This window comes from Ursus maritimus, unplaced genomic scaffold (assembly GCF_017311325.1).
Source record: "Ursus maritimus isolate PB19 unplaced genomic scaffold, ASM1731132v1 scaffold_2, whole genome shotgun sequence".
Classification (NCBI taxonomy): domain Eukaryota; kingdom Metazoa; phylum Chordata; class Mammalia; order Carnivora; family Ursidae; genus Ursus; species Ursus maritimus.
In genome coordinates, this window is record NW_024424452.1 from 68,538,739 (window position 1) to 68,566,621 (window position 27,883).

At 43.7% G+C, this 27,883-nt stretch overlaps 1 protein-coding gene across 2 annotated transcripts in view; it reads right to left on the minus strand.

Annotated features, from left to right (window-relative positions):
- Positions 1-1,631: 1,631 nt before the first annotated feature.
- Positions 1,632-27,883, minus strand: part of AHCTF1 (AT-hook containing transcription factor 1) — a 65,363-nt gene continuing 39,111 nt past the window's right edge. Inside the window, exons 21-35 of one of the 2 annotated variants that reach the window (XM_008695049.2) lie at positions 26,601-26,745; positions 26,392-26,523; positions 25,353-25,503; positions 24,761-24,911; positions 24,336-24,428; positions 21,467-21,644; positions 19,584-19,787; positions 18,343-18,757; positions 16,939-17,062; positions 15,036-15,121; positions 13,081-13,289; positions 9,671-11,576; positions 5,276-5,409; positions 4,149-4,231; positions 1,632-3,359 (exon numbers count right to left, since the gene is read on the minus strand). In XM_008695049.2, coding sequence (XP_008693271.2) covers positions 3,170-3,359; positions 4,149-4,231; positions 5,276-5,409; positions 9,671-11,576; positions 13,081-13,289; positions 15,036-15,121; positions 16,939-17,062; positions 18,343-18,757; positions 19,584-19,787; positions 21,467-21,644; positions 24,336-24,428; positions 24,761-24,911; positions 25,353-25,503; positions 26,392-26,523; positions 26,601-26,745 — 4,201 coding nt within the window. In that variant the 3' untranslated portion in view covers positions 1,632-3,169. Of the gene's footprint in view, positions 3,360-4,148; positions 4,232-5,275; positions 5,410-9,580; positions 11,577-13,080; positions 13,290-15,035; positions 15,122-16,938; positions 17,063-18,342; positions 18,758-19,583; positions 19,788-21,466; positions 21,645-24,335; positions 24,429-24,760; positions 24,912-25,352; positions 25,504-26,391; positions 26,524-26,600; positions 26,746-27,883 lie in introns of both variants that reach the window. The other variant, XM_008695043.2, reaches the window with a different exon arrangement.

The following is a 27,883-nucleotide window of genomic DNA, read 5'->3' on the forward strand; positions in this document are numbered from 1 at the left end:
AACCATTTATAAAAAAATTATGGCAGGGGCACCTGGGTGGCTCAGTCGGTTGGGTGTCTGACTCTTGGTTTTGGCTCCGGTTGTGATCTTGGTGTTGACTGAGCTCCGCACTCAGCGCAGAGTTGGCTTGACTCTCTGCCCCCCCGCATATGGTCTTGGCTAATATCAAGACTAATTTGCCAGGCACTGTGTTTACGCATTATTTCATCTAGTTGTTTTTTGGTAACAGTAAGCCTGCAAAGTATCAACATCTCTATTTTGCACAGAAGGAAACCAAGGCTCAGAGAGCTTAAAACCTTCTTCGAGGTCACACAGCGCATGGGTGGTGAAGTCAGGTCTTGAACCCAAGTTCACATGACTTCAAAGACAGTGCTTCAAAGGCTCCTGAGAAAGTGCTACCTCTTCTAATAGTCTCACCAAGCTTGTGCCCCGACCCCACCATGGGGATAAAGACTGGAAGCCAGAGAATTAGAGTCCAGGTCACCCAGAGGGGCTCGTTGTCCAGGCGTGACCCATAACCGTTCATCCTCAAGTCACCTCTCGAGTTGGCCCGCTCTCCTCCTTGCTACTGTTCCAGTATGAGCTGGCCAACGGTGGTGGTGGAATTCAATCAAATACCATCTTTTTGGTGAGGGGTCCTAAAAGCCACGTAATTAACTGAGTGCCTACTTTCTACATCCTGTTTAAAACTTGTAATTACTCTAGCCGTATTAAAGGCCAAAGAAAAATACCCTGGAATAACGTCTTCTAGCATATTGATGGGTTAGGTTATAAAATGGTTTTAATTCCTCATTTTTCTTGGTTAAAACGTTAAATTGCTCCTCATGATTCTTTGACATTTTTACTGATCAGGTGCCTGAAAAGCCACACCCCTCTAGGAACCCCCATGAGCAGCTAAAATGCTTGAAGTTATCCAGTTATGTGCATAAAGCTATCCCATGATATGTCATCTGGCTGTTGAAGTATTATTTTCTGTGATACAGATGATTGTCAGGGGGCAGGAAATGACAGACATCAACTGAAAACGTGCAAAACTATCTTGAACACTGATGGACCAGAGAGGAAAGCATCAGGCTGAACAAGGTCCAAATGGAAGACCTCATATATGGTTTCCATTACGTTCTTTGCATACCATTCAGGACTACTGTCCAATATGCCCTTGCTTGTCATTCTGTCTAGCATATCCTTGTCCCAATCTTCTTTCGCCCTTGGGTCATCTGAAATGCCTCCGTCTCCAGAATCTTCATGACCGAGCCAGATAGAATGAACTAGACCTGATCGATCTTGGGGGCCTTACCACTGTGGTGCGTTCCGCCACCACTTACTTACTTACGTGATGAGATTGCAAGATGCTTTGTATCCTGTTTGTCTAGTACTGGGTTTGATCCACAGCAGTCAAATGTTTGCTGAATGGGCTGGTTGTTCAGAATTATCTTAAAACTTGTGACTAATGCCTTGATAATCAGAGACTGCTGCAGGGGCCCAGAACGGGCATCACCTCTACTTCATCCTACAGTGTGGTAGCGACACAGCTGAATGAGCTAGTTGGGGAAAGTACATTTATTACAAACAGCACGTATCTATATTCACCAACCCGCACTGGTGTAAGAAATCATTAACTTGACAGTACATTTCTCTCATCAATTTTTTTTTTATTGAGCTACTTGTGCAAAGGAATGAGGTTATGTGTTTACTAATTACGTTGAGATCGTTAAATTACTCGTTTAACAAGTTCATTCAAAGAAGTTTAATATTCCATCAATGACAAGCAGCTTGAACACACGTTTGATAACGATCATTAGAAAAAGGAATAAAATGCAAGTCCTAGTCAGAGTTTCAACCAGGCGGCGTTCGCCTTTGTCACTAACCTGACTGAAAGGCCGCACGCGCACCGCTACTCGCACACCGTCAGTACTCGGCAGAGGCGTTGTCATCGTTTCCCATCACTCGTATTTATTTGGTAGAAAAATAAGGTGGAAAGCACAGTGCTTCTGCTTCACACTAACACATTACAAGCTTAGCCAACACAAGCAGTTTGTTTCTAGACAATCAATTATGAATGGTCCATTCATGACACGCTATCCGTGACCGGTCATCAATTATTTGACAGCACTTACTTATGCATGAGTTTCCCAGGCCACATCAAGCGTCCCACTGAACTGCGCAGCCGTACTGCAGACAACAGTGTCTGGTTTCTCTTCCCTTCCCACCTCACACTCGTTCCCCGTCAATAGTCTGTGCCTGAGGTCCTACGAAAATGCGTCAGTTTTCAAACCTGAATATTAAGGGATTTCTGTGATTTTTATAGCAAGCTCCTTCACGGCAAGAAGAGTATAAAATTTGTTCACACTCCTCGTTCTATCGATACTAGGCACACACGAGGTGTCCCGAGAGAAGATTTGTTTGACACTTCCCTTCCTTCTCAAACCTTTCCAAGAGGCTAGTGAGCAGTGAACCGGTCAATCTAACCTGGATGATAAGTCTCTGAAGAACGGAGAGACTTTAAAGGGAAGGAGCCTTTCAGCTTGCTGAACAAGAAATGCCAGCGTTGTATTTAACCGATGCATTACTTGGAAAAGGACTCATTTGAGGTAGAATATACAAAATTTGTTAAACTACAAAAAGCGGCAAAATTACATGCCCATAATTCAATTTCAACATAGTAACAGGCAAAAATAGATATATATACATTTTAGGATTAGAAATCTCAATCATAGGAGCAAAGTGCATAAATTATAAAATAGCAACTTTAAAAAAAATCAACAATCATCTTCATTTTAAGGCTGGTCTAATACCTTTAACTGTAGCAAAAGAAAATGGGACCAATGCCAACTAGCATTATAAAATCATTATTAAAACAGAAATCCCCTCTCAAAAATCTAACAGACACAAACTACTGTGAAGTATACACTTTATTTAACATTCCAGTAATAAGCTATATTTACATATTATATAAATGTATGAAGTCTTAATATAAAATAGAAAAACTGCCCAGACTAAAAGAATCACACTCCTTACGGAGTTAATGTACTTATTGAAGACCTTCTGTTTACAAAAATTTACAGTAATTTATACAAATTATTTTCTTCCAAATTAGATGATTTTTAATAATCCACACAATTCTGATGATTTTACAAATTGGTGTTCATTAAAAACTTGAAAAAAAAAATTATAGCATTTTTCTGCGTAAAACTTGCTTTGGAAAGGAAGACAGTTTCTTCCTGCTCCTTCCTGGAGCTCTTCCTGCTACTGCTGTCGCTCTTCGAGGCTTGCTCTGGACTCCGTCAACCGGGCTCGCCAACGGAGAAATCAGCCGGATTTTCACAGGAGGAGGGGACCAATTATCTTCCCCTTTGCTTCTGAACACAAAACACAATTCAAGAAAGAATAAACACGTTATCATATAAACTAGAATCCACTTCCCAGTTACACTGGGAGGAAAGAGCCTATTGGAGCAGTACCCTTTCCTGGCGCTTTGATTTTAGAAGTGAAGCGAAGCTTCAGGTCACGTATGGTACCTGGAGGCCGCGTAAAGACTTCCCACAACGTCAGTGGGCTGAGAGCCCAGCAGGCCTGTGAAGTGTGTGAGAAATAGCACCTCTCACACGCCAGCAATCAGCAAGTATGTGCATACTTCTGTCATATTCGTTTTCCACGTATATGTATACAAAGCCAAATGATGTGTGAACGGTGTTGTAAGTTATGGTCCAAAGTCTCATTAAGTCCGTTTTTAAAGGAAGATCAAGTGAATTTACTTTGTACTTTTATGACATTCAACCATGCCTAAGTGCCAATATACCAAGAGAAATTTAAATTTCTCCATGAACGGAAGGTTTATTGCTACTAGTAAAATAAATGCAAGATTTTTAAGTTTAAATAGTATCTACCTTTACTAAGGAAAAGGTGAAACTACCCACTGCCAAAACAAAGACCCAACGGGCACTGAACCACCCCCCCACCCCCCGCGACCCTTCTTTAGAAAGGACAGATGGGCTTTCACCGCCGTGTAGGGAGACCCAGCCAGTGCGCACACATGCCCCTGAGAATGACCCTTTCCTGAAGAGCTTCATTTCTCTAAGTTATGACTCTCCTCAAATCTAATCTATGAAACAAAATGGATACAAATTACAGCAGCAAAAAGGTCATACCTGCTTGCCTGTCTTGCCTTTGAGGTCCTGCCTGTTTTCCCTTTCGGCCTTTGCACAGCGTCTATCGATGAAGCATCATCTTTCTATGGGTTAAAAATTTTTGAAGATAAATTGTAAGTAAATACTTGAAATCTGAGTTGAATTAGTTCTATCCTGAGTCAAGGAATATGGCCATACAGGGCTAGTGAATTCAGACGCCACAAGTCCCAAGTGGGTCCCTTTTACCTTTCGTAGGAACTCTGGTCATCTCGGGCCGCTCTTTATCCCTATCCCCACACACCCAGTTCATCTCCAAGGCACGTGTGTTTCACGTGAACGTGTCCTTGTCTGCTGCCCTCCTGTTCCCACTGCCTCTGTCCACATTGAGGCTCCCGTCGTCTCGTAAAGGACAGGCCACCAGAGACTAGTTTTCATCCCTAGAATTCATTTCATCCTTCCTTCAATGTGCACATGTTTGTTCACTCATCTGTAAGCAGCGCCCCCCACCCCCCGCCCCACCCGGCCTCTGTGATCCACGGTTTTCTCTCCCGGGCCACTGTTTGCTTTACCTTCTTCCATCTATAGGGTTATTTGGGCTTAAGTGATTCTTACCATACTGTGAAATAATTATGTGTGTTTTAGCCTCTTCAATTAAACGGAGCTCCTGAAACACCAGGAATCTGCCCCAGTAATTTCTGTGTAAGTCTCTGTCCTTGAAAAGTAACTGGCTCACAGCAGACGCTTCAAGAAATGCATATGAATTAACATTGTTAAAACAAGGGTCTGTCTCCCTCTCAACCCTGGAACTGTTTTGATTTTAGGGTTATGTGCAATCAGGTTAGACAGTCACCTCTGAAACACGGTCTCTCCAAGCGCGGGCCGTGCATGACACCCCGGGGGTTCAGGCACCGCTAATCTAGATAAATGCATCCAGATCATTCTGATGAAACCCTAAAAGCTAAACGCCTTTCTGCTCACGGGTCATCTAAACCACAGCTGCCGGGATCACACCATTGGTGACAGACTGTGTCCGAGGGGAGGGTCCCCCTCCAAGTGCAGACCAGGCGACCGGGGGCTTTCGGCATCAACGCCTGCGCTTTTCCCAGAGGTTTATTTAGGAAAGCGCACGAGCGCAGGGCATTGCTTACCAGCTCCTCTCCGGCTCTGGGTGTGTGAGACGTGGCTTTCCGCCTGGTCCTTAACGCAGGAGGTGAGAAGACAAACCGAGAAGACAGATCTGAAACCAGTTCTTGCAGCTGTGCCGGTGCCTCTATTTTCTTCCCTAAAGCGAGGAGGCAGGGAGGAAAAGAAACACTGTATCCATGCCCAGCCGTACACATCGCAGTGTGTGTGTTTTGTTAAAGCTCGGAACGAACAACGCACATCGGGAAGACAACCTGGAAGACACGAGCATCCGAACGTGGCGGCCGCGCCAGGAGGACAGAAACGACAGGGCAAACCCAACGTTCGGGAATGTCTAACGCCTCAAACTAAATGATGCTACAACAGAAAAGTAAGACGTGAAAAGCTCAGAACTGTATCATTCTGCTAGTTCTAATCTTTACCGCTCCTCAAAGGTTCTCAGGAAGGGAAGCAGTCATCTTGCACGTAAGCTGGGCTAAGTTGGCTTCGTAGGCCCTCCCAGGCCAGAGACGAGGTTTTTATTTACAAAAGTAATGTTATTTTCAAAGATGACTCAAAAGTTCTTTCCTTCCAGCTCGTTCTGAGCTAGCTGTTCGGGTCAAGCTTTGACCCGAACAAGTTCCCGCCATAAACGGAAAAAGTAAGCAGAGAAGGTAATGAAGGTGGAAGGACAGGCTGACAGGAAGACAGTCCATAGATAAATAAAAATGGTTTAATTAAGAACTGGTTCAAAACATGAATTAAAAACATCACAGACTTCATCTCACATTTTGTTGTCACCACAGGGTCTCCGTATTCATGGCAAGTGGCCGTGCCGCCGGTTAAATCCGGCGAATTAGTTAAACCCCTCTGTACCTCAGTTTCTATAAAATGGGATTAATCACAGGACCTGTGAGGTCCTCGTGAAGACGAGAGGATCCGAACAGCACGGGTAGCACACGGTAAGTGCTTCGGAGATGTTCGCGGTTGTTAAGTCACTATTTCAGGGGTTCTCGGTCTAGTTCGGCGTTCTCTCACCCGCCGGACAGTCGAGACGGCCGGAAGACCTCAAACTCTGCTTTTAAAGCCCATGACTATTAGGAAAAAAACCGAGCTGAGGTCAGAAATCCCAGTCCTCTCTGCTGCCGGCGGATAAGGGGCAGACCCGGCAAGAGCTGGGGAGCTGGGGTGCTGGTGGTGACCTTCCCCTTCCGTTGTTAAAAAGAACCGTATCTGGGGTCTTTCTAGGAAATGAAAGCATGCTGTTTTCCTCTTTCTAGGCCATCTGGAGTAACAGCTGCTCTGGCTTTTCGAAGACCAGCTCATGTTCTCTTCCCCAGGTCTCGCCCCACACGTCAAAGGAGTAAGCAAGGAAATACAAACACCCACTCGTGTGCAAAAATGTTCGGCCTCCCCTGTTTCTTCCACGTGCTCCTACTAGGCCAAACAAGACTTTATGACACTTCTCAGCATGCTCATCGCTCACCCACCGCTCTACGTCTCCTGAGCAGAAGTTCTGACAGCCAGCGCTACCGAAGGCGCAAGGGGTTCCCAAGTGCTGACTTCAAAGCCAGGAACATTCTGGTCACCTGGTCAATAACTCTGAGCAGCCAGCAGGTGGGCTCCGGGACCCTGCTGCGTAACCCGTGTGGGGGCTCAGTCTCCCTGAACTTGACCTCCAGGAAGGAGGGAGGGAGGGAGGGAGGGAGGGAGGAAGGAAGGAAGGAAGGAAGGAAGGAAGGAAGGAAGGAAGGAACAGTAGCTACGCTTCCTGCGCTGTAGCGAGGATCTAATCACCTGACGGCTTCCTGCGCTGTAGCGAGGATCTAATCACCTGACGGACGTCTACCCCAGTCTGGCCTCAGGCCCACAGCAGGCCTTCCTGAGCACTTGCTGCTGCGTCACAGAAATCAGACAAAATCCACGGAGATGTCAAGCTTCATCTTCTTTTGACCAGTAAAACGCCTCCAACTAAATCCTAAGAGAGCTGTTTCTTTGACTGCCTGCCCGGCCTAGGGTAGTATTCCCGTGCCGGCTCCTCTGTCCTTCCTAGCCCTCCCTGCGAGCTTAAATTTTTTTTAAGAGATTATATTTATATATTTGACAGAGTGCACGAGCAGGGGAGCAGCAGGCTCCCCGCTGGGCAAGGAGCCCGATGCGGGACTCGATCCCAGCACCCTGGGAACACGACCGGAGCCAAAGGCAGATGCTTAACCAACTGAGCCACCCAGGCGCCCCCCTGAAGAGCTTTAAGAATACAGCGTGAATGGGCAGAGGAGGGGTGTGGGAACTCAAGCCGGAGAGCAAGAGAAGCAAGGAGGCCCCGGGCGCTGGTGACGGCTTTGTCATCAGAAAGCTGCAGGGCAGGTGCTGTCCTCTTCGTTGTCAAGCTGACAAAGCCACATTCAGAAAAGTCAAAGGACTGGCCGCCCAGCTACTAAGTGAGAAATGAGAGATCTCAGTCCCCAATTTCTCACCACCTCTAACGCGAGAAGGTTCCTCTTTTTAACACAAGAGAATGTGACAACGGTTCCAACAGGTAAGAGGAGAACGTAAAGCGTGTGCGGCCCATCAGTGAGACGCGGCGCCAGCCGGGAAGCCACGAGACACGCGGTCACAGACACCCACCCGGCTCTGAAAATGCACATGACACGCGGGGGGAGAAGCAGCAGGGTGTGTCTCTAGACACACAAGGGGAAGGAAACGTGAGCGCTGGTTATCCGTCCTGCAGCTGACGAGACGACAAACACGGAATTTCTACTTTTCTACGGCAGGCGTGTATTTATTTTGTTGCGGAAACAAGCTGTAGGTCACGGGCATATAGGTCACAACAGCTATGTAAAGAGGACGAAAATCAGAAATGAGACATTTGCTATCTACACCGAAATACCACACAAGTTCTGTGTGTGCTACACTTTTCTAAGTCACAAGGAAAGCGTGAAAGAATTGTTAACGACCGGCTACCCGGGCTGCGGCATTTCGTGTAACACTGATCTGATCTAGCAGCTCAGTCACGTGAGCTAAAATTGGACGCACTCCCGTCACTGCGTCCGGCTCCACGGGACGTGTGGGCGTGACCTCCTTCCCTCACACCGAGAAAACCTGAATCCTACAGCCCCACAAAACTGAAGATCTGTTTTTAACAAACTGGGGCTGGGGGGAGGGAGACGGACCTTCTGCATCTACAAGTTATTTTGTAAAACAAACGATCGACCTGATGGCAAAGGGCCCCCTCCTGGGCTCCGGCTACGTAACCGTAACTGAAACGAATGACGCACAAACCAATGCACTGAAACGGGTGTTTCCAGGGTGAATGCCGAATATAGAGAATTTCCAGTGTGCAGTTTTAAGTGGCTTATCTTTCTCGCGGCCTTCCCTCAAGTCATGACGAGACAACTAACTCTGCAGGATGTTCCCTAATGCTTTTAGAAGGACAAGCAACAGTTCTGAAAGGTTTAAATAAATACAACACAGCCACAGAATTTACCTACAAGCCCCTGAGCTGCTTTGCCGAATTCAAATCTACAACCTTAAGTGAACGACTACGTTTTGCTCGCCTGATCTGATCTGCAAAGAACACCCCCAACAGGTTCTGTTCAGCTACACCAGTGTCTCAACAGTTCCTTCATCATCCTCACCTTTTAGACCATTTCTCATAATTGGCCAATTCACTGAAACATCCCCCCTCCAAATCCTAATAGCACAAAGACTAAGATATTTTCACCCTTTGGGGAGACACGTCACCCCCGCTGGGAAGGTATGAGCTCCACCAACCTGACGAGACAGTCGTGAGCTCATCAGAGGCAGTGAGGGAGGCTGGACGTGCAGCCGTGCCAATTTATGGGCAACAGGGAGGAGGCACTGAACTCAATTCCGTATCCTTATCAGTAAAATTCTACTCCTCCCCTTCGAAACAATTTGAGGTTGCGGATATCTGCTGGGACATGAGCCAAACATAGCGGCACTTAGATGAAAAATGCCGATTCTATTTGGGGAGGAATTAAGTCACTTATGTCAGGCAGAATGAAGAGAAATGACACTATTCTAGAAGATTAAACCCGTGTCAAGTGAGTTACAGGGTTTCAAGAGTCACAGTGAACCAGATACTTCCTGAATCTTACGATAAACTTTGAGAATATAAAATCTTAAAAAAATTTTTTTAATTTAAAGATGCGTGTTTTCTTTTTTGGAGGTGGAGAATTCCCTGTACCTACTAATTTTTTAGAGAAATAATCAATTACAGTCTTGAATAGAACTGTGCTTTAAACCACAGAATTTTAAGCTGAAGACTGAGCGAGATGAAAACTGTGCTTTGAATATAAATAAAGTACCTTTCTCTTTCCTTGGAACCTTTGACACGGGAGTAGAGAACACAAACTCATTTTTTGGTTCCGAGAGGTCGGGAAACGAAATGGCCTTACTAGATCGAGTCCTGGTGCTGCGGGACGATTTCGGCGGAGCGGCTGGGGCAAGCACCGTCTCTTCCAGGTTGTCAGTATCCATGGCTGTCATCTCTTCATTGGTGTGTTTTTCTGACACAGGGCGTACTGCACGTGTTTGGCTTGGATCTTCAGTCCTTTTCGTAAGCTTTTTCTTAGAGCCCGTCACCACAGCAAGTTCCTCATTTGGCACTAAAACGGATTTTTCTAAAGCTGTTTTTGCAGCATCAGTCTTCCTTTTGGCCGGGGTCTTCCTCGTCGACCTCCTCTGGCTGCGGAGAGCTCCTGACCTCCTCTTGGGACTTTCTGCTTCCTTGACAGTCTTGGAGCCGCCATCTTCAGATGGATTAACTTTTCTCGGTCTACCGCGTTTCCTAGGTCTACCAAACTCTGCCTGGAGGCTCAGCTGCGAGGAATCCAGTTTGGAATCTTCTGTGACATCCAGTGTGCTACATTCCCTCTTGTTAGGACTTCTGTCAGGCTCGACAGGCAGTGGCTGGTCCATGGGCGTTCCATCTGATTTATGTCCTCTACTTTCAGCAGCTTCCAGATTAGCACTTCTCAGCTTCCGGGTACTTCTGGGACGTGCTACTTTACTCACTTTTAGATCTAGATCTACCATTTCAACACTTTCCGGATAGTCTATGGATTTTTTAAGCCCTCTAGGAGTCTTTTTGGTAACAGATGAAATCTTAGTTTCTCCATCTGCCTTATGTCCTGTCTTTTTAGAAGCTTCTAGGGTGGCACTTCTCAATTTCCGGGTACTTCCGCTGGGACGTACTGCTACTTTACTCACTTTCAGATCTAGATCTACCATTTCAACGCTTTCTGGATATTCCACAGATTTTTTAATTCCTTTAGGAGTCTTTTTTGTAACAGATGAGAGCTTAGTTTTTTCAGTTGCTGGTTCCAACAGCTGAGAGGGTTTTAGCCTCCTTAGTTTGCTATCTGGAGTAACCTCTAGGTCCTGTTCCATAGGATGATCCATTTCTAACGTGTCCTGATTGTCTTCTGTTCTCTTCCTTCCTCTCCTAGGAGTCACAGAATTTTGAGGTATTTGCTGGTTCTGAGATATAACTTTGACATCAGAACAGGCACCCTCAGAAGACCCAGAAATTTCTTTCCTTTTCCGAGTCCTCCTGTCCGAAAGCCCCAGCCTGTCAGGAGTAGCAACAGCTGCGGACTCTTCCTGCTGTGATCTGACACTGGGGTTTTGGACACGTCCTCTCCTGCGAGTTCTGGAGGAAATCGTGTCATCGAGCTGGCTCACATTTATAGTCACTGTACTTGTTTCCTGAACAGTCTTCAACGTAGATCTGACTACCTTGGTGACGACCTGCTGGCTTATTAAAGGTATGTTTTCATGAATGGACTGCTGTTCCACTGTATCTGAAGTAATTTCTTTACTTCTTGAGTCTTTAATTACATCTAGTAAATTTTCCGCAATTGCTACTTTAATTGGTTCAGGCACGTGTGGCAAGGTCTCCACCCTCTGGGACTCCTGATCGCTAGTCAGGACCGCTGGCAGCTCTGCGCCGCGTCCACGGCCACCATCTTCCCCGCGGCATTCGTGTGTTTCCTCAGCTGCTGCTGTGTTTGCTGCGGGAGCTAACACGTTAGATGCTGCAGAATCACCGGTCTCTAAATCTCCTTCTTCGCCCTCCAATATCAAGGTAAAGTTGCTCTGAGCCCCAAAGAGTTCTCCATCTACTTCGGCAATGTCACACTCAGCAGAGTCTTTGTTATCAGGTAAGTCACAAAACTGTTGCTCAATGGTATCGAAATTATATTGGAGCTTAAGAGTCCCTGAGGGATACAACTCATTAAATGAAAGCCTCCTAGCCCCATGTCCTGAATCTTGAACTCCGAGCTTTTCGTGTTCAGTCACCTAAAATGAATTAAAGATAAGAGACTGGTTAAAGAATTTTAATGTGTATTTATTTTAGCCTAAAGGATACAGTTTTTTAATAAACATCTCACTCTTGGTATAAGAATTGTTAGACATAAACTACAATTGATATGGCACGTACTTATGGGTTTACTTTATAAAAATAGCCCTTTAAGCAATCAGACATTATTACTCGGTCAAAATAACTAGACAGGAAAAGATTCTGAGATTCTGAATGGAATTAAAATAGAAATTTCACATTTCCCTAGCTAAAAAAGACAGTCTTTACAAAACCTTGAAAATTACTATGATGCTAATTTAAGGCCTTATTCTGTTCTCACCCGAGAAAAAACATTAACTGGAGAAAAAGACACAACCCCCAAATTGTTTTAATGGTAATCCCCAAATTCCCTAACTAACCACACTTTTTCTAAACAGCATGACCCCCATAAGGTTGAAGAAGAATTCACCTACATAAGCTCCCTTGGGCTAGACTCAATCCTCTTCCCTTTGCTGGGGCTGCATAAACCATGAAATTCCTAAGGCTTTCAAGTTCAGTACCTCTCCTGCAAGGCTTTGGTGGAAGAAGGAATGGTCCTTGCATTTACCTTTTGGTAAGGGAGGGGGAGAAAAAGGAGGAGGTAGAAAGTAACAGAGAGATCTCCTGACCAAGAAGGTAGACCATTACCGCCCACCTAGACAGTGACATTTGCCCACTCCCCAAACATTCAGTGAGATGAAGACTGCAGATACCCAGAAATGAGGATTCTCACTCATACCACGCCCACACTTTTTATTAGCTCCCCAGCTGAAGGAATGGGAACTTTATCCATCTATTTTACAGTGAGAATACTCATGAAAATGAATATGGACAACCATGACACTTTTATGAATTAAGAAACTTCCCAAATACTATACAATCACATTTCTATAAATTAGAAGTGTTTTTTTTTTTTATCTTACATTCATTTATCATATAAAGTTGCCTGTTGATATTAATAGAAACGTGGTGGAATTTTTAGAACCTGTAAGTAAGTCATATTAAGTACAAAAAGAAAGAAAAGAAAGCCCTTCTCATGTTATGGAAGTTAAACCCCAGCCAGCTGGAGATCGCTCTCCTCAAGCACGCGTGGGGAACAGTCCTGTCTAACTACGTTCAGGGATCTCTCAACGCCCTGAATAGTTCCGCAGCCATACTTGTCTCTGGAGTAGCCAGGGTCTGTTTTCTCATGGCTAAAAGAGCTTTCATTCGAACCAGATACTAAGCAAAAATTCAAACTGTTAGAATTCTGATTTCTTTAACATAGCTTTTTGGTGTTCACGAACAATTTCTCACTTAAAGGATGTGTTCTTTTATGTTCCACAAAATATTTACATGCTTTTTTCTAATGACATTATAAAGAGATTTTTTATACAGCAGTCAAACGAACACATTAGGTTTAAACTATGGTTCGAAACCTAACTAAACCAAAACTAACAACGAAGTAAAAAATTAATTTTTTACATGAATTTCTTGAGGACCAGGAGGATCATCAGAAACAGGAGGCTTTTCTTCTGCTAAGTCACCACTTGCTTTCAGGACGTCAAGTTCTACTTTGTGATCTTCCTGTAAGTTCAAGGTTATTTCCTGATCGGGCTTATGTTCGGAGATCACAGGACTTTCAGGGACAGCAAGCCCAGAGTCTCCACTCTCACCGTGCACACTGGCCATAGCTGAAAGAAACACACACACAGTTTGAGAAGCAAGAGAAAGGCCAAGGCATACTGCACCTGAGAACATTTCCTCGAAACACTGTCCTACTGCCCAGCGGTTTCTAACTTCTTAAAGGGGAAAAACCTATGAGGGTTTACATATTAGTCCCATCTCCTCAGTATCTGTTCAGTTTAAATAATATGTATTTGCTTTTTACAAACACGCAGAAGATAAATTTTACACTTAAAAATGACAACATTGGCTTTTTGTTGTTTTTTCCTACTTAGGTATAATTCCTGCCCTTACCGTGCAACTTCAGTATGAGGACGACTCCTCCGAGGAGCTCGGATGTTTGTTCCCTGTTCACTGGGCCTGGAAATCATGTTTCTCGGGACTAGTGGCAGTCAGCTATCCCCACCGAGCCGGTACAGAATGACGAGAGGAACCTGCAGTGTGGGCTTTATCTCGCCATGAAAAGGACTAGGTATCTCTCTTTTTGCAAAGCATCCAATTGGCCACAAATATACTCTACCACTTACACTAGCGGGGAGCTGAGGGAGGGTGACAGCTCATGTAACGACAACAAAAAAAAATCCTCATCTTTTACCTTCCTCTTTGCCAAGTTTTCTGTTGTTAGCACTCGTAGTTTTACATCATTTGGGTTTGTGAACGAAACCCAAAACATTTTGGGGTGACGGGAGGGGGGTGAGAATCTGACTAACTTAATCAAAAACCCTTTAGTGTTTAACAAAAATCAGTGAAAAGGTTTTTTTGGTTTTCAGTGGGCTCTAACACGCAGCTGATCTCACGACCCTGAGGTTAAGACCTGAGATGAGATTAAGAGTTGAACGTTTAACAGACTGAGCCACCCAAGCACCCCCATAAAAAGGTTTATTTCTTCATTTATTTTTAAAAAACCAACTAGGAAGAAATATTTGCACACTTTTAAAAGATAATGGGGCTAGTATCCCTAATATACAAAGACAGCTTATACAACAAAATGAAGAAAGTTTTCACCTGTTTGGCCAAGAGGAATGGGAAAGTATGCACTTTACTTTCCAATTACCAGTGTGTGAAAGCAAAAAAAAAAAAAAAAGTCACTGGATTGAAAAAAATGAATTCTATTCTATATATTTGATAATTTCCTTAAAGTAAATACAGTCGTTTGTGTTTATTTTTTACTAATAAAAAGCCAACCTTGGCCTTAAAACAGAAGTTGCCCCATGTAGATATCCGAGTCCCAGAAGATTGAAAAGCAGATATGCCATCTTGGCTGGGGACTGGTCATTGATTTTACTCTTCTTTGATGTTCTGAGGGAAAATATGTCTACAAAAACCACTCTAAGACTTCTGTTAGACCACAGAGTGCCTTACAAGCAACTCCCTGCTCTGAGAGCAGATACGTCTCCTTGGAACACAACGCTACTTGTAGCTGCGAAACCTGAGCAAAGAGGAAGAACTAAGAATGCTATTAAAACACTAAAATTAAGTAATTCTTTTGTTGTTGTTTTGGGAGGGAAGGGGTAGAGAGCGTGTGCTCATGCATGAGCCAGGCTGGGGGAGGGGGTTGGGGGTGGCGAGGGAGAGGAACGATCCCAAGTAGGCTCCACGCTCAGCAGGGAGCCTGACACGGGGCTCCATCCCACAACCCTGAGGTCATGATCTGAGCTGAAATCAAGAGTCAGATGCTCAAACGACTGAGCCGCTCAGGCACCCCTAAAATGAAGTAATTCTAAAGTCAAAATAATACACACATTGACCGTTACCTGCTGTGACTGTAGAGGCACAGGTCTCAACAGACACTAGTCCTTCGTCTGAAACCGGTACCTGGGATTTTAGGGTGAGGATTTTCCTGTAGAAACAAATACAGGTGTTAGGGTTTAAGAAGGTCCCACCTGCTCTTCCCCTGCTCCCCCTGCTACATGCCATTTTGGGAATGAAAACTGAGGTTTGGAGAACTCGATACCACCCAAGTTCATTTTGAGTAACACTATAAAACTTGTCAATGAATTTAGAAACAAGCAATGCTGTATTGGGTATTCCTACTTTCTAATACGCAGGGCCTTAAACTAAGCATTACTTTAAAATGCTGGTCAATATAAATTACACTTATGCCAGTTTTTAATTATCTGGAAAGAGTATAAAAAAACTCTCAGTGGGAGACCAACGGGACCTGTATTAAGCCTCCTGGTGAAAGTAAGTTCTCGAAATATGGGGACAGTGATCCCTTCCTATTCTGAATGGGCCCTTTCGTAAAACCCAACAAAAGCGTGCTGATTTTTTTTAAATGGGACAAAATTATAAAGTAAATTCAAGAAAAAACATGCATTTGGAATATATACCCCCATTTTAAGATTTTGTGAGAGCATGAGTGTGGTGGGGGGGGTAGGGGAAGAGGGAGAAGCAGACTCCCCACGTAGGCAGACACTTCACTGAGCCACCCAGGTGCCCTTATAGGTGTATTTTTAAGACTTATCTCTGTCTCATGATGTTATGATAACCGAGAAACAACCACCAATAAATTTATATTTAAAAAGGACATAGGCTTGTCATGATGGTGACTATTCACCTAGATTACCAGTAACCACAGTTTCTTGTCATGTGATGACTCTTCGCTTTGCAGCTGTTGCAATTCCGTCAGACCCACTGCAACAGTATTTTCATTAAAATTCAAGAAACATTAGAATTAATCTAGATAATCCTTTTATAACGCTTCCTCCCACTTCTATGGAGGCCTGGTAAAGATTCCAGCTAATCGGGATTTCTCTTCTCAGAAGTGAAGCATACGATCGCGTTCAATGTAGGAGACATGACTGTTACGAAAGTGATTTTGGTGGGTGGTGTGTGAACTCCTTCGGGACTTACAAAGCAATGAACCACTTACGGTATCTTAAATGACCATGTTTTATATGGATTACCCGGAGTAAATCACCCCTACTACTTCATAATCAAAGCTGCAACTTTTCTGTACCCTCTATAACAGCACTGCTCCAAGGCCTGACGCGCGAGAGGAGGAGGTCCTGCCAGGAGGGCAATCACTTCACTAAGTTGAGCTGACTTTCAGGAAAGGCTTAGAGTCTAATACAAGCTGCCTGTCTCATCGCAGACCACAAACCGTTTGGGCCCTGGCCTCACGCTGAGACCACGCTGAGCAGCACCAGGCTGACAGACCCCGCCCAGTCGGCTAGTACAGTGCCTGAGGGTACAGACGCTCAAACTCGCCGGAGCGTAAGGGCTCAAGCAGTCATTACACATGAAAACCTCAGCTGGAGCCTTGTACTCACTGAATGGTAGGGAACAAACTGCCTCCGAGCCATGCCCCCTCTACTCTATCCTGCTGGGGCTGGAGACCCCCGAAACCAGTGCCACCAGGAGGGCACGGAGGAAGGCACGGCTTCAACAAACGCAGACTCACCAAAGGCTATAAAAGGAGGTCTGCGTCATTTCATCACGACTCCGTACATTCAGGAATATCCAGTGTCGTTCTAAGACTTCACAGCAACTACTACGCAGCACACACTCGTACGAAGGAATGTCCTTCCTAACAGAAACCGTTCCCAGAGCGGGCAGGCCCAAGGTCTAAAATCCCCTCTGTGCGTGGACATAAAGCCGCCGACTCACCGTCTCCTGCCGCTTCGCGGACATGGGACGCCTGCCCTACCAGCTTACCTGCCGTGCGCTGGAGGAGCCCGGCGGGAAGCTTCACCTTCTGGGACAGGGCGCGCGTGACTGAAGTCTGCAGGCACCTCCTCCGCAACCGAGGGGTCCTCCGTCTCCGCAGCGTCCACGGTGCCTACGAATCACGTGAGAAGAGCATTTACCATCACTTGTGCCAAGTGTTTAGTGAGTACTCATGATCTTTCTTGGACGATTCCTTTTTAACAAGCTTGTTGGACCTGCTTTTTTGGACTTTTAGGTTTACGCCATTGGCCTCAGAATGCCAACAGGTCCTTCTAACAGACTGAGCCCGGTCCGGAAGCCCCCGCACCCCACCGCTTCTCTCACTCGGGGCCTAACATTAAAAGCACTGTACACAGATCGACTCAGTCCTTAACAATCCAAGTGGGGGGACCATTATCCCCATTTTACAGACGAGGACACAGAAGCACACAGTTACACGGCTTATCTCAGGCCTCGTAAGTAGCTGAAATTCAAATCTAGCCTGTTTCACCGTATACTTATGCTATGTAATCCCCCACAAAAATAAGTTTCTATTGGAGACTGAAGATACTGCCATGAACACCCTCATCTATTTAATCATTCAACTACTCTGGTGGAACAGAGCACATCCAGACTGATGGACACTTGTGGACAGATGCTACTCACGAGGACAGTTCTAGGCTCTTAGAGCAATAATGCTTGTGTTTATTACACAGAGACATCATTGCCCCAAAGAAACCAGTAGGACACAGATTTTTATTGAAGTATTTAAACAGATTTAAAGTTAGGAGTTACCTTTAAATAAATATGCTTGTTAAAACTGTGCAGGGCTACGAAACAAAAAACAGACTAATTTTCGGATCTGATTCTAAGCCAAGCCTCTTCCCTCTCTCTGGTGTTTCCCTGGCCCCTTCCATTCCTCTTATAGGAGCACTTTTCCAACTACATTAGAAGCGCTTGTTTGTTTACATGTATAGACCACTAGGCTCTAAGTTACATGCAGGGCAGGCTCCTCAGCACAGAGCACACATTGGGAGCCCACCTGTTCTCCACAGACATTAGGGGCTCAAAATCTTTTTAAGATAGAAGTAAACACAGGGACTCTGAATTCACAGGCTTCCACATATCTGTCTGGACTGTCCAGTGATTATTTTAGAGGTAGGGATGGTGAAGAGGATGACCGACCTGGTCTCTGAGCAGCTTTCTAGAAAGTTAAGGCTGCTGGACAAGTTAGAAACTGTAGTAACAACCTAGACTGCAGAGTTGGTCTTCCTACTTTCTTTTCCAGCTGTGACAGGACCTTACGGCAGACGTGGGCAGCGTGCTGGGACTGTGTAATTCTCCACTGTAAGGAAAGTGTCGGGATTAGAGTTCTATCACATACTTTATGACCATTTGGAAGGGAGTTCTTACCCGTTTGTTTCTCCAGGTGTGGAGGGGTCGCTTCTAACTCCAGCACGTCTTTGTCACTGTCCTCCTCAGTCGGTTCGGTTAGATTAATAATGAGTTCCGTGGAAGAGCCCTCTGGCCTCGAGGCCACAAAAATACCTTCCAAGTCTCCTGGTGACGGTGCGTCCTGATACTCCAAGGTAGTCTGGTCTGACCTGGTGGAGGCACCGCTACTTTCTCGGCTCATATCCAGTTTCTCCAAACTCTGGGAAGGGGTGTCCTGGGACCTCACTTCCGCTTCCTGATGGTCCTTTTCAGGACTACTCAGGGAAAAGGCTGTCGTCTTGGCTTTGCTCTTTAGCCACTCGCTTTTTGCAGGACCTCCACCTTTATGGAGAGGTGTAGTAACAGTCAATCTTGTTTTGCTGTCATCTGCACCCTGTCAAGTAAAAGGTTTTGAAAAAAAAAAAAAATTTACTAGGAGAAATCAGTTCAGCCTAAGCTCTCCATCTCCAATCAAAGTAACTGATTACCTACACCCTTTCCATGTTTGGTATTTCTCTAGATTCTCTTCTCAGAACTCACTCATACTAAATCCATTCTCTCCAGATACATGAAAGTTACTGGTGGGTAATGTTTCCCTGATTGGGAATAAAACGGTATTTCCAAAAGACTACAACACAGAATAGGCAAGATGACCCACTACACCAAATAGAGCTCTGACCACGTACCATCTCAACAGACACCCAGTTAGGAACTTAGTAAGAGAGCCAACACGATGTAAAGTAAAAAAAATAAAAAAAAATAAAAAACATGGACTAGGAAATTAGGTCGTCTTGACTGTAGTCCCATTTCCGCCACCAAATAGCCATTTGATTATAGGCAATTTCCATGGTGCTTCTGGACCCTATTTTAAAACTTCAGTTGTAAACGATGGGTTTGGGGCTTGGTCACTCAATGCCATGAGATTTTTTTCTGAACCAGTGTTTTCTGATATCAAGGCCATCTGTGAGATTCTATATAAAAATCTATGGTTATGTTGATTTATCTGGGGCGCTTGGGTGGCTCAGTTAAGCATCTGACTTTGGGTCAGGTCATGATCCCGGGGTCCTGGGATCGAGCCCAAGTCAGGCTCCCTGCTCAGTGGGAGTCTGCCTCTGCCTCTGCCTCATGCTCTCTCCCTCTCTCAAAAAAAACTGATTTGACTTTTTACTTGTAAAAGCTAATATATTCTTAATTTGTTCCAAATAAATTATCAAACTTACTCCAGGAGTCCGTTTTGTGCCCATGCCTTCTTCCATAAATGAGATTCTAGTTTCCTTAAGTCGTAAAGGAGGGGTAACAGACCTTCCAGGTGACAGAGAGGGAGACGGTAAAGGTGGTGTTCGAAGACCAGACCTTAAGATGGACTGAGGCGTGAACTCGGCAAATCCAGAGGAAGTAACTGACATGGCCAAAGTTTTAGCTCTCTGCAACAAAGCATGAATGGAATTCTTGTTTGTAAAAGCCGCTTACATGAGGACAGACAAGGTCAACTGAGTCACAATGGTGCCTATACACTCAACTCCAATAAACACATCAATAAAAAGTTTTACTACAGATTCCTGGAAAGAAAACACAAAATTCTCAGAGGTTTCTATACATAAGGCTACAAAACATAAAACTACATCCATGATCATTCTTAAGATCTTGGTTATCCCCAGTTTAATAACTTAAAAGAGAGAGTACAGAGATAAATTACTTAATGGGTGCCTACAAAACTTTAGTTAGGTGAAGAGACAGGACAGTGTGTGTAGAAAAGAACCAAGCTTAATTATAGCAAGTTAATACAAAATGATAAGCCTGGCTTTAAGAATGTTTTCAAAGAAATATAATTTCATCACAGGAATCCAACAGTAACTGATTACTTATGAGAATTCTGAGGATTTACCAGAATTAAAAATAATTAGCAGAGAGACTATTTAGCAGCAATAATTCCTTCACATGATCTTCCCTCTAAACGACTAGCAAGCAGATGGTTGTATCCTATTAGATCACCGGATTCCATCAGGTCCATTACAATATTATGTTGCTTTTTTTTTTTTCAAGATTGTTTTTGGTAGCAGGCACGAAATTATTCCTTGATTTAGAGAATACAAAATATTTTTTAATGGATGAAAACACGAATCACAGCCCTGGAGAGTAAACATCAGCCACTTCATAAGCTCACCAACCTTCTTTTCCACTTCTTTTAATAACTATTTTAGGACTGACATTTGTTGAACTATCTTTTATTCACCTTGTAAGCTAAGAATCCGGGGCACCTGGGTGGCTCAGTTAAGCGTCTGCCTTCAGCTCAGGTCATGATCCTGGGGTCCTGGGATCGAGCCCCACATCAGGGAGACTCCCTCTCCCTCTGCCCTTCCTCCCCTGCTCGTTCTTTCTCTCTCTCTCTCTCAAAAGAAAAAAAAAAAAGTAAGAACCCCCCGGCTTCACTCTCCATGCTGACTATCCAGAGACCATGGAAAGTGAAGGCAGAGGCTTTGGGACTCAGTCCAGTCCGCTGGGCAAGCTGCTGGTGCACAAGTGCTGCGAAACCAGTCTGACCACAGGACGGGAAGAGGGGCCCGCTCCCCGCCACCCCAAGTCTAGTTTTATGGTTTCCCAGCTAATGATTCATCAGAGATGGTGGAGGAAAATGAATTAAGACAGATATACTTCTAAGTAAGAAGGAGTAACAGAATGCAGTTTCATCGAAGGAGTGAGAGAATTTCAATAAATAAAAAGAAACCAAAGAACTGAAAGCATCTGATAGAAGAAGTAACAGCAAAATGGTAGCAGAAATGGTGTGTGGGGTGGTGGGGGTGGGTGCAAACCCAAGAACTTGAAATAACTTATAAACCACAGAGACCTGAGTTACTCTCAGAACAACAATGTAATTGTTAACCTTGAGTACAACATCAGGAAAGCACAGAAGGTATATTTTGTAAAGACCAATTTAAGAAGATGTAAGGATACAATAAACATTTTGGAAAGGTAACTCCCCCCAAACAGGCTTCAAGCTGTCCATTACCCAGAGACACCAGTCAGAGATGGCTTATTTCCCCCTGCTGCTTGACAAGTGAGAACTTCCTAGCTTCACCATGAACTCGAGGTACGTAATACTCACCTTCACCACGAAAGGAGTTTCAAGTACACGTAATTCTATAGTCCTGGACGGACTGTGATGTGATCCTCTGAACAATGAACTGGAGGCTAGGTATACCGGAGATCTCTTGGGGGTTTGCGGAATAAATCCCAAACGCTGACAAGGCTGGCGCACAGGATGAACGACCAAATCCAGCGGTCTGTAATCACAGTACACGCACATGGGACACAGAAAGACCCAGGTAACTAACTTGTCGAGTTATGGTGGGAAAAAAAACCCAAAAAATTTAGTATGCCATCTAATTAGACTTCTATATTCACTAGTAAATATAGTAACCACATGAAATCATAAATTCAGTCAGGATATTAATGTAATGCCATTACTTCAAAAAGTCAGAAAATTAATTCAGTAGTAAAAATGAGAATTAGGAATTCTAGATAACGGGGGGGGGGCTCTAGTCCCCCGCCCTCCCTTTTACCAATATTCACTGATAAAATAAATTCATTTGCTATAATTCATTTTTATGAACACATAAAAATTCCTTTTATCTACATGTGACGTACATAATGAATACTGGTTTGCTTTACCTCTAGGGTTTTTATTGCAATAAAAGACTGAGCACCAACACACACAAAAAGTTAATTTTTAAAAATTAATGAGGTCAGTGACAAAACGGAATCTCCAGATTCTGCTGTTTTCTATATAGTCCTGGATATTGTTCATGCAAATGATAAAACTGATCTCATCGATAACTTGTATTAAAGCAGCACAGTCCCAACAGTGTAAAAACTTAATTTACAGATAAAGAATCTAAACCTGAAAGTGAACTCTGCAGGTTACAATTTCTGATGGACCATCTGCATAGGCGATCTCCTAATAAATAGTTTACGGTCATATTTCCTAGCAATACAGACACTACATTTTGACTTCCCCACAGTGACTCTGATTCAGCTGAGAATGAACAGAAAGGCCCAGTGTGTACCGATGCCCAGGAATAAAAACTCTGCACGGCTGAGCCTTCCTTGTCCTTCTTCGCACCTGGGATGGCAGGTGAACACAGTGACAGACGGGTGCTTTAGGACCCAGCCTGGTGCCCAGAGGAAATATTTACAGGAAGCATTTCCTTAAATCCTTACTGCTCGCTATCCTGTACTAAGCACAGCTTTGAGATTTCCACCAAACCACGAATATCCCAGCAGGCCACTGAACATTTGTTTCTCTGTTCTCTCGCCTAATTCTTCTTTTCCTTCTCTACCTCATTTGTATTCAAAATCTGTATTTGTAACTTGTTTGCTCACTTTTATACTGAACTATCCCAAATTGGAATTCTGTTAAGTGCCTTGCACTGTGCTGGTATTCACGTGCAAGGCGTTCAATGATTTATGAATGATGGCTTCTCAAAGCAGCGCCTGTCCAACCACGGTACCTACTGAGTAAAAACAAAATTCTTATACTAATAAGACTTAATATATCTAAGTTATACTAAAATAATGATTAAAGAATTTTTTTGATTATGGTATTTTCTTTAAAAATATTAAATACTGCATCAGATCTTAGGATTTCCACAAATCTTTGAGCATGATACACATTAGTGATGCGTTTCAGATCATACACATACACAAACATGCACTGCACAGAACAGCACGTAGCCTTACTACACGCAGAGCCCAGAGACGTCACCTCTGCTGTCTCACTGAAAGGCCAGTCACAACCCATTAAGTCTGCTTACTACCCACTAAGGCAAACCAGTTTGAAACACAGAATTAGGGAATGGAATGATTTCTATAAAAATAAATATTCACACCTCAATTGACTTTCTTCCATCTGAGTTAATCATAGCTTTGAAGGATTCTCATAATACTTCTTTTTCTTTAGGTCCTTAGGCCATTAGTCATGAGTCTGAAAACTTTTATTATTGCTCCCTTCTTGAACCCCCGATCTATTAAAGTACAAAGGGACTGAGAAAAAGTGACTTGTGGGGAAAAGATTGGAACTACTGCTAGGAAAACAGAATGATAATAATAATGACTTTTATTTGAAATAATCTTCCTAGTAATTAAAGGAAAACAACATCAATCTAATTAAATCGAAACCCCCCCCAGACAGAAAACACTTTCATGCTTTGAAAATATGCCCACTCTAAACAGCTTTGGCTCTGTTTGTAAATTATTAATTTATTCTGAGTACCTTACTCTATCATAAATTCAGATCATTTTATTCTCAAAAATAACGTAATTTTGTCCTTAACAAAATGTAAACAATCAGAAATTTGTAACAATCGTGATGAGCACGCTATTAAAGACAAAGAATCAGACATTAGGAGACACTTGTTTGTTCTCCACGACTGAGGATATGAACACGTTTTTCAACTACCCAATATTCTTAAATGAAATACAATCAAATTTCACCTTAGGTGCAAAACTTTGCCTATTTACTTTTCTAATACCACAGTTTAAGTTGTACAACAAGTAATACTGATCTGAAGCCACGGGAGGCATTCTAGTGGGCTCTGTTGTACAGGAGAAACTTTTAAGGAGCCGACCAAGATTAGCTACGAATTATAAAAATAACCTTTGTTCAGGGATCAATCAATAAGGAAGTGATATTAAAAGAAACAAGTAAACAGTTTACTTTGCACATCATTTTTAATAAAACAAAGTTTGCTTCTTTTCTCTAAGCAGTCTGAAATCATTAAGCCAAAATTCTAAGTAGGCCAGCAGCTGGTGCTAAAATGACTATGCTACTCCCCAAATTAGAAAATGAATAAATAAATGAATAAAAGCATTAAAAACTCAAGAATTTAAAATACTGTAACACTTAAAGATAACTAAAATAACAGTGTAATTATTGTCTAACATTGTGACTTTAAAATGATTTAACTAAGTCTTACCTAGAAACTTTTTGTGATGCTTTTAAAATTGGTGTCCCAACGAATGCCTCAGGCACTTGCGGATGTGGGAGAGGAGACGATGCTCTTTTAGGGCTACAAAGAAAATAAAAACCTAACTTTTCAGTATGTGTTACGAAGAGTATTAAATTAAAACATGCTTTAAGAAGGTGGGATTAGGTAGGAGAGGAGGATTTTCGTTTTTTACATTGTACATTTCTGCTTATTTACAAATAACAAGAAAAATAAATGCTTTTAAAGTTAAAGACCAAAAAAAAAAATTTCTTCTTAAAATAAAAATAGTCAACATAAAGGAGTTTTTCCTGTAACAGACTCATAAACTCCAAGGCTGGACGGTTTATGACTGCTTCGATATTGAGGCAAGATTAACAAGCGGCAAGACCATAACAGGTGTAAGAAAAGCATACCTCTTGTGGGCTGTGGGGCCACCTTTAGATTCAGTGCATGCCCAAATCTCTCCAATTTTAGACAACACGTTACTAATGAAAGCAGACCTTGTTAACACAGTCCCTGTTGCAGCTTGCTTTGTAACAGTGGACAATGGCTGGGGTCTAGAAACTGTAAAACAAAGAATGCAGTTTAATTTCCTCTCTAACACCAGGATTTTACTAGAAGAATATGAAAGAGTGACTGGGACACAGGGCTCACAAGATAAGAAGTAGTTACAGGTTATACTTAGTTCAGCAGAAATGTAACAACTTGGGGCTTTTGGGAGGTGGTGAAAAAATTATTGTGAATGTTTTCTAAAAGTTGGACGCAAGTGTCCAAATGAAATAAAACGAGTTTTTTAATTCCATACTACACTGCTAAATCAACTATAAGAACCTCCAAGAAAGCTTTTCTATCTGGGGGGAGTAGTGGCCCAGTAAATAAAAGAGCACCACAGTAATGAGTCAAAGCAAAAGTGAGCTAAATATAAGAGAACAATACTTTCAGGAGGTAATCACTCAATGTCCTTTCTCACCCAGTACTTTATGATCATTTTCAACCAAATCTTACCTTCTCGAAGAACTGGTGATGTGGACAGATGGTAAGGCTTAGCTTGCTCAACGGCTAATCTTCGCTGGATTTTGGGAAGGACTTTCCCATATTGCTCTACTATAGCGTTTCGAACTTCTGATCTCTCCCGCAAACGAGGATCACGATCATTCTATTGAACATGCCATAATCGGTAAAAATTTACTCTTCAAAAGCACTATGTCTGTGTATTTACCATTTAAAACACAATTCTCAATACCTAAGAATATCTTCTCTCTACATATCCGTTCTTCCAAACCAAGGACCTCTTAGACACACCTGCCTGCAATATCTGTTCTCAACCATCCTTAAGTTCCACCCCTCCCCCACCCAAGCTCAAGTCTTCTCCACGACTAACAACAATGGTCATCATGTAGCAAGCATCTACATGGGTCAGGCAACAGGTCACCTCAGACACACCTGGGCGCATCTCCACAAAGAGATACTGTCACTTCACTGATGAAGAACCAAGGCTCAGAGATGTGTTCCAAGCACAGAGCACAAAAAAGAATCCGTCTGAGCCCTGAAGTCCACGCTCTCCACACTACGTAACTCCCACTGCTCCTCTACTGCTTCCTCTCGGTCCCCCTGAGTGACGTGCTTAGTCTGCCAGGACTGTGGGCAGTTATCTAAATAAAAATGGCATATGTGGGGCGCCTCGGTGGCTCAGTCGGTGAATCGTCTGCCTTCAGCTCAGGTCATGATTCCAGGTCCTGGGATCGAGCCCCACATCGGGCTCCCTGCTCAGCGGGGAGCCTGCTTCTCTCCCTCCCTCTGCCCCTCTCCCCAGTCATGCTCAAGTAAATAAATAAAATCTTAAAAAAAAAAACAAAGGCATATGTAAAAGAATCAGGTGAGTAATAATGCCCTGTTCCCAACGAGCTAGAGAACATCAGGAAAGGGTTCTCCAAGCTCAAGAGGATACGGAGAACCCGGTGGTTACTGAACTAGGAACTCTAGCACAACAACGTTACCACTTCTTCCTCTCTTGTCCCCCATAATGAAACAAGTTTCACTCTACCGAAAAATTGGTCTTCAGCGTTTGGTTGAGCCTCAGGGCGGAGACGTAATTGGCACGCTGCAGATAGTGAACCAGAAGGAATTCGTGGTTCCGAACATTGGTGCTAGACTGCAAGAATCTCACCAGGCAGTCCTAGGAAGAAGCAGAGGCGCTCATCAGCCCCTCACCTGTCCCGCATGCCTGCCGGCTGGGCGCGGGGCCGCCCGTACCTGCTCAAGGTCCGTGAAAGGCAGCTTCAGCAGGTCCTCCATGAGGCCCGTCTCCTGGCAGACTTTGTACGTGTGTGTCAGGAGCTGCTCCACGTTCACACTGGTCGAGTGCTGCCGCAGGAACGTCCAGGCCTCCACCATGTACCTGAAACAGCGTCAGAAAAGCTGCCGAAGTGTTCGAAACGAGCGAGCCACCTACAGAATCTCAAGGACACTCTGTGCGTGTGACGAAGTACTCCCAGCTTTTCCTGAACACTCATCACAGCATCGTGACGTCTGCTACCTCAACGAGCACACGTGGCGTGAGGCGGCTCTGGATCGTTACCGGAGTGTGGGACAGGAAAGCAGAGGGCACACAGGAGTGAGCCCGGATGAACGTGGGCTGGGGAGCAGACAACAATCTGCCTGGTGTGGCAGAGAAGACTGGGCCCTTATGGAAGCACGCCCAGCAGGAGAGCAATGGAAGGGGAAGTGAGCAAAGACCTACAGATGCAACGTGCTGCTTATGGCACGGCAACGGGCTGAGCTCAAAGAATATTCTGACTGATCTGTAAGCAAGATCTGACTGGAGAACACAGGTTAAATTGGGGAGTTTCAGACACCATGTGGGGGCCATGAGATGCTGTCTTCTGTGGGCAGTAAGACATCAAACAAAGCAGTGTTTCTCACGATACACTGTTAAGTTAAAAAAAAAAAACAAGCTTCAAACTGTATCGACAGTGACTATAATTGTAAAAACGTAACCAATAAACGGAGCCTATAAATGTTTATGTACTTATTTACTTAATTAGATAACAAAATGTCTTGAAAGATAGACACCAAAATTGTCAGAATTTTTGGAGGGGCTGATAACTTTCAGGGCTGAAGTGGGGGGTAGAATAAAAACATGGCAAGTACATATGAATATCAGGGAAATAATTTTCTTTAAAAAAATCATCATTTATCTAATTCTAAGTTAACACACAATTTTGATTTCAATGGACATCTTCATAAGAAAGCTATAGCTGTGGTTACTGAAATAGTCACAAATACGACATAAAGACTTATTAATAAATAACTAACATACACATAAGAAACACAGAATATGTGAACAAAGTCACACCAATTAATATTCAGCATGAAAATGCATGGAATGAAACTCTCACAGCACTGACCCAGACTGTGGATATGAAGTTCCTCAGGAAAGAAAAGGGCTCCCTCTGCTGACAGGCCAGGCAGGGCCAGCTATTCATTTTATTGCTTCTGGACTAAACTATTTTAACATATCCTGCAGGACTTACAAA